At 42.8% G+C, this 13,622-nt stretch overlaps 1 protein-coding gene across 1 annotated transcript in view; it reads right to left on the bottom strand.

The window, feature by feature from the left end:
- Positions 1-11,183, bottom strand: part of commd10 (COMM domain containing 10) — a 57,604-nt gene extending 46,421 nt beyond the window's left edge. Inside the window, exons 1-5 of the mRNA XM_061261332.1 lie at positions 11,024-11,183; positions 7,636-7,726; positions 6,794-6,904; positions 4,265-4,420; positions 1,312-1,422 (exon numbers count right to left, since the gene is read on the bottom strand). Of these exons, the coding sequence (XP_061117316.1) occupies positions 1,312-1,422; positions 4,265-4,420; positions 6,794-6,904; positions 7,636-7,726; positions 11,024-11,052 (498 nt within the window). The 5' untranslated portion in view covers positions 11,053-11,183. The remainder of the gene's footprint in view (positions 1-1,311; positions 1,423-4,264; positions 4,421-6,793; positions 6,905-7,635; positions 7,727-11,023) is intronic.
- Positions 11,184-13,622: the final 2,439 nt, after the last annotated feature.

Genomic DNA, 13,622 nt, shown 5'->3' with positions numbered 1-13,622 from the left:
AAATCAAGAAAAGAAATAAAAATCCCCAAACACTGATGGTAGAATATGGGCCAGAAATGCTAAATTCAATGTCTATATTATTGAAAGCAAGACAAATAAAACACACATTCTATCTGGATAACATTTAGACAATTCATCTCCAGCTGAGACAGGGAACAAAGCCCTTTCACACCGCCTCTGATATGCAGCAACAGTGCCCCCTTTCGAGAAACAGAGGTGTTGCATCTTGGCAATAAACTGTGGCAAACTGTAGCTACTGCTTCCAGTACCTTTGCTTGCTTCGGGCTTTCTTTAATTCCCAGCAGACGCAATGTCATTAGATTGAAATAAATGAATTCTGGTTTTAAGAAATGACACTTGCACAGAAGGGATATCCACGCTCAGACAAGGTATCCCCAACAGCTTCCGAGTCTGGCAGTAGAAACATAATCACCTTGCAAATGCATAAGAAATAAGCTGTTCTCAGCCATACAGTTTGCTGAATGTGTGATGTGTGAAATATTTAAGTAGCATACAGGAAATGAAAGAAGTCAAAATGAAAATATAATTCAAGGTAGACTAAGAGCTCTGGTGATTATGCTTTTTAAACACACTGCAAACAGCACTGCCAGGCAAACTGGCAGCCGCAGCGTATCGAGTCAACAGCAGGGAGAGCAGGGGCGTCGGGCAAACCAACCGGCGAGAAAACCCATCACACGGAGTGCAGCTGTGGACCGGATCACACTCTCTGGGGGGGGGGGGGGGGTGACGTTATTATTACGACTCTCTTAGGCTCTCTCTGCAGCGTACAAGTGGCCAGAGCGTGGGTGGTCTCTTCATCATCAAAGACGGGCTTCTGGTTCAAATCCGGTCCCGACCGTGGAAAAAAAACCGCGGGAGCGAGACTGTGAATAAGAACCCGCGGCTATCGGAGAAAAGCACCTGACACCGTGCCTAAGAAGTCTGATCCCGCGTCTGCTTATCGAGCGCGCGGGTCTGCGGCTCTCGCGGCGGATTAGCGGGGAAGCGCTCGGCGGGCCGCGTCTTTCCGGCCCTTTCCGGCACGGTTCGGCGGGCGCGGCCCCCGGTCCGAGGGACACGGACCGTCGCAGAGGCCTCAAAATGGCAGCGCTCCAAGCCGGGGGCCCCCCGGAGGCCGTTATTAACGAGCTCTCCCCTCTCTCCTCGCTCTAACGCGGGCCCCTGAGGGACGCGGGCAGAATTAGCATCTACTTGAAGGCAGGCCGGCGCTCCCAGAAGTGCTAAGTAAACAGTCTCGTATTGTCTTTTGCGGAGCGCCCGGGTACGTCGGTTAGACGACGCCGCCATTACCTGGTCTTCCTCGCCGGCGACCCCCAGCTCCAACACGGCGTGAGGGGACTTGAGTTTGGCCTGGGTGGACTGAGCCATCTGCAGGTTGAGCTGCCAGCCCACGTGCTCCAGCTGCGACACAAAAGAGACGTTTGGTTTTTTTTACAACAGCGGGCGCGCCGCCTCTCGCGGGCGGAGCAGGCGGCTACAGACCGCGGCCGCACGCGTATCCAGTCAGTAAGGCACCGGGCTGAGAAGGCTTCCTTCATTTTGTTTATCATCAACACACTGATATGCTCCTGACACGTCTTTAATAGAGATATTTCACTCCCAGTGGATCTTCGTTAGATCCAGATGAGGATCCGCTGGGGTTGAAACGTCGTCTGTATTAAAGGAGTGTAAGGACTATATCAGGACCGTTCATTTAAGCAGACAGCTGAACATGATTCCACTGACATACTGACCAGACTCTTGTGTACACTGTATCATTCTCACACAGGCAAATAACTACACACTGTAACTGTTTGTATTGATTTCATTAAACCACACACTTTTTTTTTTTCCAATAACCACACACATTTTTCTGTTTGCAACAGTTTCATTAAAGACTACCCATTAAAGTCTGGTTGTTCATTTTAAACATTTAACTGCCATTCTTGAACAGTTACATGATTTTTTTCATACCCTTTCATTATCATTAACCTTTATTTATGCAGGGCAAGTTGACTGAGCATGCATGCTCTTTTGCAGGAATGCAATGTTAATGCCCTCCTCATAGTCATTAGGCCACATTTCAGTTTTTCAATATATATTACTAATATATATATATATATATATATATATATATATATATATTTTTTTTTACATTCTCTAACTTTGAAGGTACAATAGGTAATTTCGGACTTCCAATGGTCAAGAGAGGATTGCAGCAACAAATACGCTCAAACCACGACACTGTTTATCCCTCCCCCTTCTCTGTGAAAGCGCTGAGGTTGAAACGCCATTGGCTGTGGCAATTATAACCAATTTTCAACCAATGAGCTTGAATTATTGTACAGCTGTAGTGCCGGCCCGTCAACTGCATATTTTGAAACCCAAATTTAAGGACTATAAACACAGGTAGAGGGTGAGTCAACATGTCAGTGAGCCTTTTTCAATGATAGGAAGGGATTTACAAAGCGTCTTGTAACAATATTTTCACACAAAAATCTTACTTATTGTACCTTTAAATCACTTTTCGAACATAATCGTTAATAAGAGAAAAATATGTCAATGGTGTTCCAGTACACTCTTAAGCAGCTAGCAACAGTTCAAAACACACAATTTGTAATTGTTGACATGCTTCGACAAGTTACGTTGACAATTTGCAAGCAACTACAAGCCCTTCTGAATAAAAGCAGCATGCTGGATCAGCGAGCAATGTGTTGTATAAAAAAGACAGCCTTTCAAACTTGGACAGTATGAAGTTGTTTTCAGATGTTTTCATCACAAGACATCACGTCACACGATGCGGCTAGAATCAACGCACAATCAAACCATTTCATCCTGTCAATTTCGTGATACATTCATTGTAAGTTTCAAAAATGAATGATAAAACACTCCCATTTCTCTGGGAAAGTTATGGGATCACCAAGTTCAAGAAACAGAGAACCAAGGGGGTGCTAAATATTGGATTTATTGTCAGACAGTGCATCAACCTGCCCTGCTTGGCATGATGGATTAACAGGCCAGTGAAGAGGAATAGCACTAAGTGTTTTATAGGGCACTAGCCGACACATTAAAAAGTGAGCAATCCTTGTGCATTCATCCCGGTCTGATAAAGGAGGTGTGAAAAGTGCATTTGGTTTCTCGCGCAGAGCAGTTTGCGCGGGGAGTTGTGCGAACGCTAACGGCATCACCACAGCGCCCCCTTCAGGTGATTCCGAGTCGCGTTCCAAACGTTCAGCATCGCACACCATTTTTCATGCGGAACCGGGTCAGGTTTCTAGGCCGCGAAAACATTCACACGTGGAACAGTCATCAGGAACGACCACGGCCCCGTTTTTGGGTTTCTTGTCCACCTGTGGTGATATCACTCTTGCCAAAGGGTCACGCATAACCCTAAACACAAGGATGGCAGGAACCGAAAAGCCAGCTGCAGATGTAACTTGGGGTCGTGGGGCAAGGTTCTCACACATCTTCTGGCCCGAGAGCCACATCGATCAGTGACGGTGGTGTTGCAGTTCAGAAGCGCTTATGTGGCCACGCAATTCCACCCTCGGGCGAAACACCTTAGCGGCTAGGCTGCTCAAAGCCACTGAAATGTGGTCGCTTTGCTTTTTGTATTTCACCATTTCTTTGATTAGTACCTTATATTTAACTGTTACAATAACCTTGATACAACCGTTCTTCAAGAACAATTAGAAGTGATGTAGTATACATCACATATTCAAGATTAACAAAAGAAAAAAATGAATAAACAAAAAACTGGAAAGTGTAAAAAGCCATACAAAAACAAATCCACGCTAGTACATACAGCAGCTCTAGCTGACATAGTTTGTTGCTGTTATGAACATGTATGTGGCGCCATTCATCCATTACATTACCTTACATTATTGGCATTTGGCAGACGCTCTTATCCAGAGCGACGTACAGTTGATTAGACTAAGCAGGAGACAAGGGTCCAACGGCTGTGCGGATCTTATTGTGGCTACACCAGGGATCTAACCACCGACCTTGCGTGTCCCAGTCACCTTAACCACAACACTACAGGCCACCAATTGCCTTATTATTCCTTGTCAAGGCTACATAATAGCCTTAACAAGGGATGACACAATTGTCTATTTGGGTATTCAAGTTTCAGAAAACCTACGCAAACTGGAACGGTTGCCATTCTGCCATTCAGCCCTACGAGCACCTCCAGGCAAGGGTGCTGCCGACGCCCGCGTTAGCTTACTTCGTTATCATTTCCATGAGCGAGGATCGAAAAACTCACCTTTTTCGGGGCGAATATCCTCTGCCTGAACTTCTCCACGGTGTCCGAGGCCGTGGAGGCCCAGGCCTGAGACAGGGCGTCGACCTTGTCGGGGTCGAGGTGGACGCTCTCCAGCTGCTGTTTGAGGGACGCGGGTTTCACATTGTGGTAGACAGCCTGCGAAGGCAACACTGCTGTTCAATGCGCAGAACCGACAAGGTCCGGTTTTTTTTCTTTCAGTTTTCCATCAAAAACACATAAACACATAAGTCTACCATTCAAGAACAGAAGGCGTACAGCGTAAATCTATAATACATCTGGAGAGATAAGAGTAGTCTGCCATTGAAAGTAATATTTTACTGCACACTTCAAACACAAAAAAAATTGTTGCTTTCAATAAAGTTCCTATAACCTTGAAGACAGATTTGAAAGAATAGGCTATATATAATAATGTGAAGTTTCAATCTGGAAATATTACACGAACAACCTTGTGTAAGAGACGTTATTTGGAAGATATCTGACTGTGAGCTGAATTTCTTTCATTTCAAGGATAGTACACTTTTCACTCAGAGGGCAAATCTTCTAAGATAATTTCTTATTGTAATGATGAATATTGTCAGTATTTCACATCATTAAATTGCCTCAGCAAGGATTTCAAAGAGATTTTATTGCACAGAGCGAGCACGGCACCAAATCCAAATGTCAGGTTGAACCGTCATTAGGACAGAGCTTTCGAACCTGACCAGAGACAGAATGATTCATCTAATTTGTGGCTCAAAGCCTTTGTAAAACAGCTCTCACTGACTAAAGGACAGAATTTAGAACCGTCCGTGTCTTTTAACAATGTTCAGGTGAGATGCTCCTAGTTTCTGGTGATAAAACCAGCCTACACTGATTCAGGATTTCCTATGGAGTCAATGCTGCAAGGCGTGTGCAAACTGATGGATTTTCCAAGCAGGAAGGACCCAAAACAAAGGCTCAAACCTACTACAGCGAAGGCTTCTGAAACTTTCACTTGGCCCACAGGCCCGTACGACGGAGCCTAATCAGCCGCGTCTCTGCGTTCGAAGCACAGCCGCCGAGCCAGGCCCGGGGGCCACGCGCTGGAACTTCTGACAGCGCAGAGCGTGAACGTAGCTGCGAGCGCAACGCAACCCGGCGAGCACTTCAGTCCCGGAGCAGTGAAAACGAGCAGCCAAGGTAACGGAAATCAAACAAGTGAGCCGAAATCAAGCGTGCAGCCGCGAAACCCCGTAGCCCTCGCTTGTCAAACAGCTGAAGCTATGCAGAGCCGGGCTCGCCAGACACGGCCGGGAAGATGAAAGTGTGAGGTTTTCACTGAAAGAGGTACCGACAGATGAGTGGGAGGTTTTGTGTTCCCTGACAAAAGTAAAAACAAAAAACGCACCTCTGTGCGGTGGGGGGGACGTCAACGAATGAGCCTTGACAAGGTACCAATCTAACTCGATCAGCCAGGCTATATAATCATCCCTCGATTTAACCGGTTAATAACAAATGTCATTGCCTCTCCACTATAACTGATATATGGTGAATGTTCTGCTACAAAATGGCCGCAGAAAAAAAACAGCGCAAGTGTCCGAGCCGACCTTCTCCGTTCAGTGTCTACGGCACAGTGACTGCACGTCAGCCACCATTATGCATTTCGAAAAGTATTTTGTTGAACAGATTCCGACTAACTTCATACACTGCTTAACAGCTAGCTAATTTGTGGTCACATCGATGCTCCGGGTTTGCCAATTTAGCTGAACTAAGTTTGGTTTATGTGCAGGAATATTCTGTAGGCCTTGAGATCCCATGGTAACACTTAAAGGACTGAAACAGTAGTTAATTATAGAGCTTGTCTGACGATCTGAGCTGTCATTTACCGCTGATTAAAGTGAGAAAACTTCTCTCAGTCTCCCTTTGATTTCATTAAGTTCTAGCATGCCATGATTCCCTTGGCCAGCCGGCCCATGTTGCTACCCACTGCGTACATTTATGAGAAGTGTAGAGGGGTGATAATTGGGGCACGGTTGGCAGGAGAAGCTTGCTAATGTGTCAGAAGCACTGACGCCTAATGTCACTGTGGATTCCGGATGGAAGGACATTATCAGAAAGGGAGACAAAATGCCGTACTTCGGGATTATTACGTTGACAACCGCAAATTTCAACCTGGCCCAGAAACATCACGTTTTGACAGAACGCCACATGAAGTAACCTTGTTGTTAATATTTTACTTCTCAGCCTTTACAAACTATACATAGCCACTTAAAGACACACCTTTAAAAAGTTAGAAAAGTAAAGGTGCAACATGGCCACCTGTGATATTGGTTACTCATTAAACATTATTTTCAGGACATTTTATGTGGAAAAAAATAAAAAATATCATGGACCAGAGTGTGGGAGGAGACTGGGTAGGGGGGTTGGGTAGATAGCCACGACTGGAAAACTGCATCCACGAGTTGCAGGTTTTCCAGGATGAGCGGGGCCCCCGTCATCTGAAGGCACCGTGGCAGGGGACGGGCGAGCGATCGCTTCAGGGCCACTGACCTGCTCCAAGATGAAGGAGACCGTCTCCAGCACCAGACTGAGAGCCTGCTTGTCCAACGACAGCGCCCCCTGCAACTTCTCCTCCTCTTCCTCGCTGAAGGAGCGCTCCGCCTGCAGACACGGGAATATCAGTCATCAGAAACAAGATAGATATTTGCATCTTTAGATAGGGCCGGGGGTCCACTATGGGTCAACTTCGAGGGCCCCTGAATGGTCAGTCATTCTGGTTCATCAAACCACATTCTAACACTCTGTCATACAGGTAAACATGTATTAAAAAAATGTGTTTAAATCTAAAAGGGTGAGGTCAGACAGCTGACGGAATGCCTCTCCGGGTGGGGGAGGCTGTCGGCCATCATATTCCACAGCTGCGACTCCTCAAGTACTCCGGGTTCGCTAACTGCACAATGCAGCTAGCGCACTGCAGAATGAAGCAGCTGACTGCATGCGCGTCCGTGAGCGTGCCAGCTGCCTCTTCAACTGACGGCGGGGGGTTGCTGCAACGTGACATGGCAACAAATACAATTTGGATTTCCAAACCGAGGTAGAAATAACTGGGAGATATGGTGTTGCAAAACACCATTTCAGTGCTAAAGGTATTCATTACTTTACGTTACGTTACGTTACAGGCATTTGCCAGACGCTCTTATCCAGAGCGATGTACACTAAAACATCTCTTATGAATGCGCACTTGTGGAATTATGGAACAAAATGTGGAAATTGTCATGACAATGCAGTGTGAGAGAAAAGGCTGCTATTCAAAGGAGAGTGAGGCAAAGAGCAGGACTTTGAGAAGCAGGGAAACATTCAGGAGCCATGACTCGACACGTTTAACACGATACCTTCAGGTGAAGCTTCTGAAGAATCCTGGACAGCAGTCGCGAAAACTTGTTGAGGTCGATCGCGTTGATATGCGTCACTGCTTCTCTAATGCTGTTCAGACGAGAAACAAAAACTCTTCAGTTAGACAAACACACAACTGCACAGCAATCAATCAAACCCACATACCAGAGCTTGTCCTCCGTAATCGTAAACATCATGACTGAGGTCATCAACTGCCAAAACGTTAAGTCATGCACACCAGCCAGAGATCGGTTTTCCCACGCAGTATAACAGATGAGCCACTGAGACACACAGACGCTCCAACTAGTCCATGCACTGTCAACAAAGATAGCCAGGTCCCCCGGGGTAAACGGCCTTTGTCGCCCATATCCACCTTCTGGAACATTCCGGGCTGTTTCTCAAGTGCAATAATTGAACACTTTTTAATAGAAATCATGGTGCATTTCTGTATGAAGTGGACGCAAAGGGCCTCTCTGGCTTTGCCATGACAATAAAGACTGATTACAGAGGTGAAATGTAAGCTCTCTGCTATGCACTTTGACTTCTAGGCAGAAAGGGTCTTCCTTGGTGAAGTTCACTGTGCCGGAAATAATTCCTTGCAACTACATTACATTACATTACGTGGCATTTAGCAGACGCTCTTATCCAGAGCGACGTACAACAAAGTGCAAATCAATCACAACTACTCTGTTTCTTCAGGTTTACATCGCTCCTGCTGCTTGTTTTTTTCACACCGTACCCCACACTACTTGAGGAGAGAAAGAGTGCGCTGATTTGGGTCCCATGGGTACGCCGGTTTTTGTTTCCGACTACAACTGCAATATCACAGTAAAAAAACAAGTATGATTTTCTTAATCACACTTTCCTGTTTGAGGGATTATTTATCCTCTTTAACCTGATTATGTCAGAAATAGCTATGCATGCCACCATTAATGAAAGTCCCATATTCACATGTGCGAGGCTGCGAATGATTACAGAGGTATTTCTGAGCCGGTCAGGGTTTTTTTTTGCATTCATTCATTTTTTTCAGGGTGCCATTTAAAATTACTATGGTAACTGGATATGACGTCTGAAAGCATTAAAACTCACGGTTCTATCTGTATAACCTATTTTAAGATGCCACTGCCTTAGTGAGAACAGTTCCTTATTTTGTAACATGTGGATGGTAAAACAAGTGTGGAATCCACATACTACAAGAAATCAGGCAATGTCAGCATCCTTTTCACGACAAGTGTCCAGTGGACCAAATGCATAATAGTTGCTCAGTCTAAAAATGTGCTAACTTGACCATTATTGTCCATTTCACCATTGAATAGTACAAAAGTACTTGTACATACAAATCCTATTATCTATGTTTTGTATAGGCTCTCTCGAACACAATGAGCCCAAGTACAACAGTCTCTGAACAGTATTTGTAACTTAGTTGCAGAGAAAATGCGTTACCCCCATCCATGTGTAAGACAATTCAGCTCATCAGCTCATCAAAGAACCAACTATGGGAATGTTATAGAACTGAAAACTAAAAAGCCTTTTAGCTAATGATATTACGCTTCCAATGGTGTATAGATTGCATAAAACAACCCAGCATTTTTTTGCCTGTGTGACAAAACTGTAGCATTTTCAATTTGCCTTTGAAAATAAATAGCATTTGAAATTATGGAATGTGTTTGACTTGTTGATGGGGGTTGGGATTTTGACAAAAACTTCAATCAATGGACCTCTATGAATATGTTACTATACACAATAGTATTATAGCAATTATTGTACAGATCTTTCATGATCTTCTTGACCTGTTGCTGTCTGAGGAGAGCTGAAGAGAGGCAGTTTGGGACAGAGGGGTAGAGGAGGGTGATAGGCAGGGGAAGTGCAAACACCAGGATTAAAGGTGGTGTATAGTTTAGTAAGCAAAATGCAGTATTTTACACCCCATGAGCCCCATAATATCATGTCGTTTCCATGCGTCCTTTTGGAGTCTCAAAATTTTGAAAAAGTGGTTTGGCCAGTGTTGTGACTTGGCTCTATTGTGTTTCTAAGCGCACCAGCCACAGCTACAATAATCTGTATCCACACAAAAATAGAAAATCTTTTCATTGAGAAAAAAAATCTCCCACTTCCACTGTGTTTGAGCTTCTGTAACTTTATTTAAGCAAAATTTGGATTCTGACACTTGGAAAACAACCCCAAAGGGTTAACTTTCAGAAGAGACCAAGATTATGCCTGTAGTCAAAAGGGTTCAAGAATAGTAACCATTATATTTCGGGTATTTCATTTTAAAGCTTTAAAGGGGTGATACTTCAGGGGTTAATTAAAGAGTGAGGCAAATCAACTCCAAATGCTTTGAAAACGATAAGCCAAACCTACATTGTAGTAACATTTGTAAGTAATTTTCTTTATCTTTGAATTCTTCATTACCAACCAAACGGGTAGTTTTAGTGAGCATGTACTCACACTTTAACAACCTGGTGATTCCCCTCAGTATTTAATTTGATCCGTTAAAAAACGTCCTCTCTTCATGTAATAATTTGCAATACAGCATAACTGAAATTATATTTTACACCATGTATAGCTATTTCTGAGAATGTATCTTAAGAGGCTAAAATAATCCCACAAAAGATATGCCCTTCTGTCATGCAATCCAAGCCGTCCTCCAGCTGTCATTAGATTTCAAATAAATTGCATTACCTGATCTTTACAGTGCAAACGTTTATTCGTGGATCCCTCTGAGATGTATATTTGCCTATAACGTTAGGACTTGAATTCGTCTTTAACACAGAGACATGTAATATCTGTCGAACCCATCTATTAATCTTATTATTGATCAACCGTCCATATGAACGTTATTAGTAAAACAAGAATGTTACAAGTAAGGACGGCTAACCGGTTACATTATTGCTGTAACCTTATTCGGCTACAATGTATCACTCTTCCAGCTAGCTAAAGGTAAGTTATTCACTATTATATGCCCAAGTTAAGTCTTGGTGCGAAATTCATTTTTTAGCTAAATTCCATCGGTAATTAAGGACATTTCCCTGGACAATATGGCACATACTTCACTAGTTCAATGCCAGTTAGCGACCAACAGCGAACTAGCTAGCTAGCTACAGCATAAACTCTCTCGATAGTTACGAGGCTTGCCAAGAATTAATTCGGACAATTCGGACACATGATCCACACTACAGTCTTGTTATTAGTCTGCTTCGTTCCCTGAGTAAGGTAAATAAAATATACTAGCATATAAAGTAGCATGTTGCACGGTAGATAACGTTAGGTAGCTAAGTTACCTGGTTGGTTAGCTAGCAAGCTAGATGCCGTTTTCCATTCATATCCCAGATCCCGTTAACTAAAAAGTCAAATCCATACAAATTGCATAGCTATCAAAGTTCTCACCTCTGGGTTTCTTTGATAATAGATGCCATAATGACTTCAGGAATGTTGTTATTTACTTTAAGCTCGGCTAACTGCTTAAAAATGTCTTATTTTTCCATTTTACTTTACTTCCTAGTCGGTCACATGTTTTCTGTCATCGGCGTTTCGACAGGACGCGAGCGATACCAAACAGTACTAATGTTTAAGCAATCGCATTCGGTCTCTGTCCCTGTCAGCGTCATGCAAAGCAGATCTTGTAATGTTATGACCAAATGTTATTTAGCATTATTTGTTGTCACGAACAACGATCAGTCGTATTACTTCCTTTGCATATCTAAAAAACAGATGAGTGATTTTTCATTCCAACTTCAAATAATGGTATAAGGGTATATAACCTTTTCAGCACCTATAACCTTTTCAGCACCAAAGAAAGGAACAGCGCCTTGAAGCCTCCATAATCGTCCCAACCGGTTTAGGTGTTTTTCAAAACATTAATAGATGTGACCATTTCACCACTGTAATCAAAGATAAATGGTTACAGGTAAATGTAATATGGTAATGTAAGAATTTATTTTGTTTTTGAAAATTAGAATCTAACCAATCCAATGTGCAAGACAATATCTCTGTATAATTCTTATAATAAATATCCAGGCAGTGTAAGCCTCTTGTTTTGAGTTAAATAACTCAAAATTATGGAACATTTCACTAGCCCAAAATTGCTTTTTTACAGAAGTTAGTTATGTTTAAAGGTATACATTGTATGGCATTGGTTGGGGTGGAAGGTGGTGCATGTTTGTTTCATTTATCAGGGCTTCTTCTGAAACGAGTGCCTGGATTCAGACATAACACCAGTTTGCTGCAGTGTCCTCTTACAAATTCAGACTTCATGGCTACCATCAACCAACCACCAAATATTACTAAATAAGTTTGCAAACAAGCAGCATTTTATGGTGAGTCTTCTTAGTTATTAAATGCATCTAATTTTCCAGTAACTGGTAATGTGTACATTACATTACATTACAGTCATTTAGCAGACGCTCTTATCCAGAGTGACGACAATAAAGTGCAAAACAGAACGAGGTGCAACAAGTGCACTGAAGACCTGAGATGAAAGTACAATTCCAAGTCCTAGAGCGATCGCACGGATAAAACTTGAACCCTTGGAGAATACATCAACTTTCCAACTAGCAAATCACAGTTGGCAGCTAGAATACCCACATTTCCTCTGACATATTATTCCTGCCACCCAGGTAGTATAGCAGTGTCACGCAGTTTATCCTGTTTGAAATATGACATCGTTTTCCTTTAACTTACACAAGCTGGAATTCTAACCGGGCCTCAGCATTTAGGGGATTTAAGGAAGGGAAGGAGGCTTAGTCTGCGAGGAGAGAACTCCCAGACTACTCAGCAAATATAATTCCTTTCATAATAGATTAACTATCCCACATCTTATAATTCACATTGACAGAAATCCTCTCCAGGTTTTCTGTCTGGCTCCAGCAGCCAAATTAAGTCCTCTGAACCAGGAACAGGGGCACATCTGAAAAACGTGCTGCTACCTTTTGCTACAGTTTCTGTGTCGAACGATACGTTTTCTCCCAGCGGTATGCAACGTTTTGAACAGGGATTGAGGTATGTTTGCTCCCGTTTGGTGGGAATAATGATGTAGTCAATAGTGACGTAGGCCTATGCTGTAAAGGCAGGAGAGCGCCTTCTCAGACGCCATCGGAGCAAACCGTACCATGTCAGTCAGTCCATCATGGTTTTCAACAAGAAATTCAACGCACCACCGTTTCTGTTTAAATAAACGTTTTGCTACCTTTCGTCAGGGCGGAACGTGGCCCTGGTTTCCCTAGCATCACAAGCGTCGACTGAGGATGTAAAAATACAGACGAAAGCAACATTTATTTATTAAAAAGTACAGTATTTGCATATTCATTTTATTATGCGTCAGCCAAATATTTTAGTCAGACAAATGTTTGAACAACAGTGATACCACAAAATCTATATACAAAAAATATAAAAAAATAAAAGTCAAAACAACTCATTCACATCCCCTCATCACAGGCCGGCCTCAGACAGGGAAGATGAATATTACCTTGAACACAGAGAGATGAAACCTGTCACGAAAATAGAGTCAGACATCCTTCTTCATTACCAATCCCTGAAAATGTCGTTTACAAAAGTCAATGAAAGATAAAAGGTAGACCATGTCCTTCTTTAAGCTGAATGTATTAATTCTCGTGGGCAGGACTTGACATAAGAACTAATGAAGTGGAAGAAACTGAAAATTAAACCATTATGACCCGTTAACAGGATCTCAGCAAAACGACATTAAACACATCTAAAGATACTTTCGCCCTGAGTTCATTATGAAAGATGGGGGACCAAAAAACGTAGCAATATTTAACAGTGTTGCAGTTTATCTTACTGTAATGTTCAGGCATTTAAAATGTCAAAGGAAAAAATTTAAAAAAATACATGCGAGTAAATTTTTAAAAACCATGTTCTAAATATAATGAACGGATAAAGGCTTGGGCAAGCACAAATAACAGTGACAAGGGGATGCTCTTTGACCATTTGAACATCACTGTCTGAAACCCATTTTTTATATTCACCG

This window comes from Conger conger, chromosome 11 (genome assembly GCF_963514075.1).
Source record: "Conger conger chromosome 11, fConCon1.1, whole genome shotgun sequence".
In the NCBI taxonomy this organism is placed as follows: domain Eukaryota; kingdom Metazoa; phylum Chordata; class Actinopteri; order Anguilliformes; family Congridae; genus Conger; species Conger conger.
This window is presented reverse-complemented; position numbering and strand designations above follow the sequence as displayed.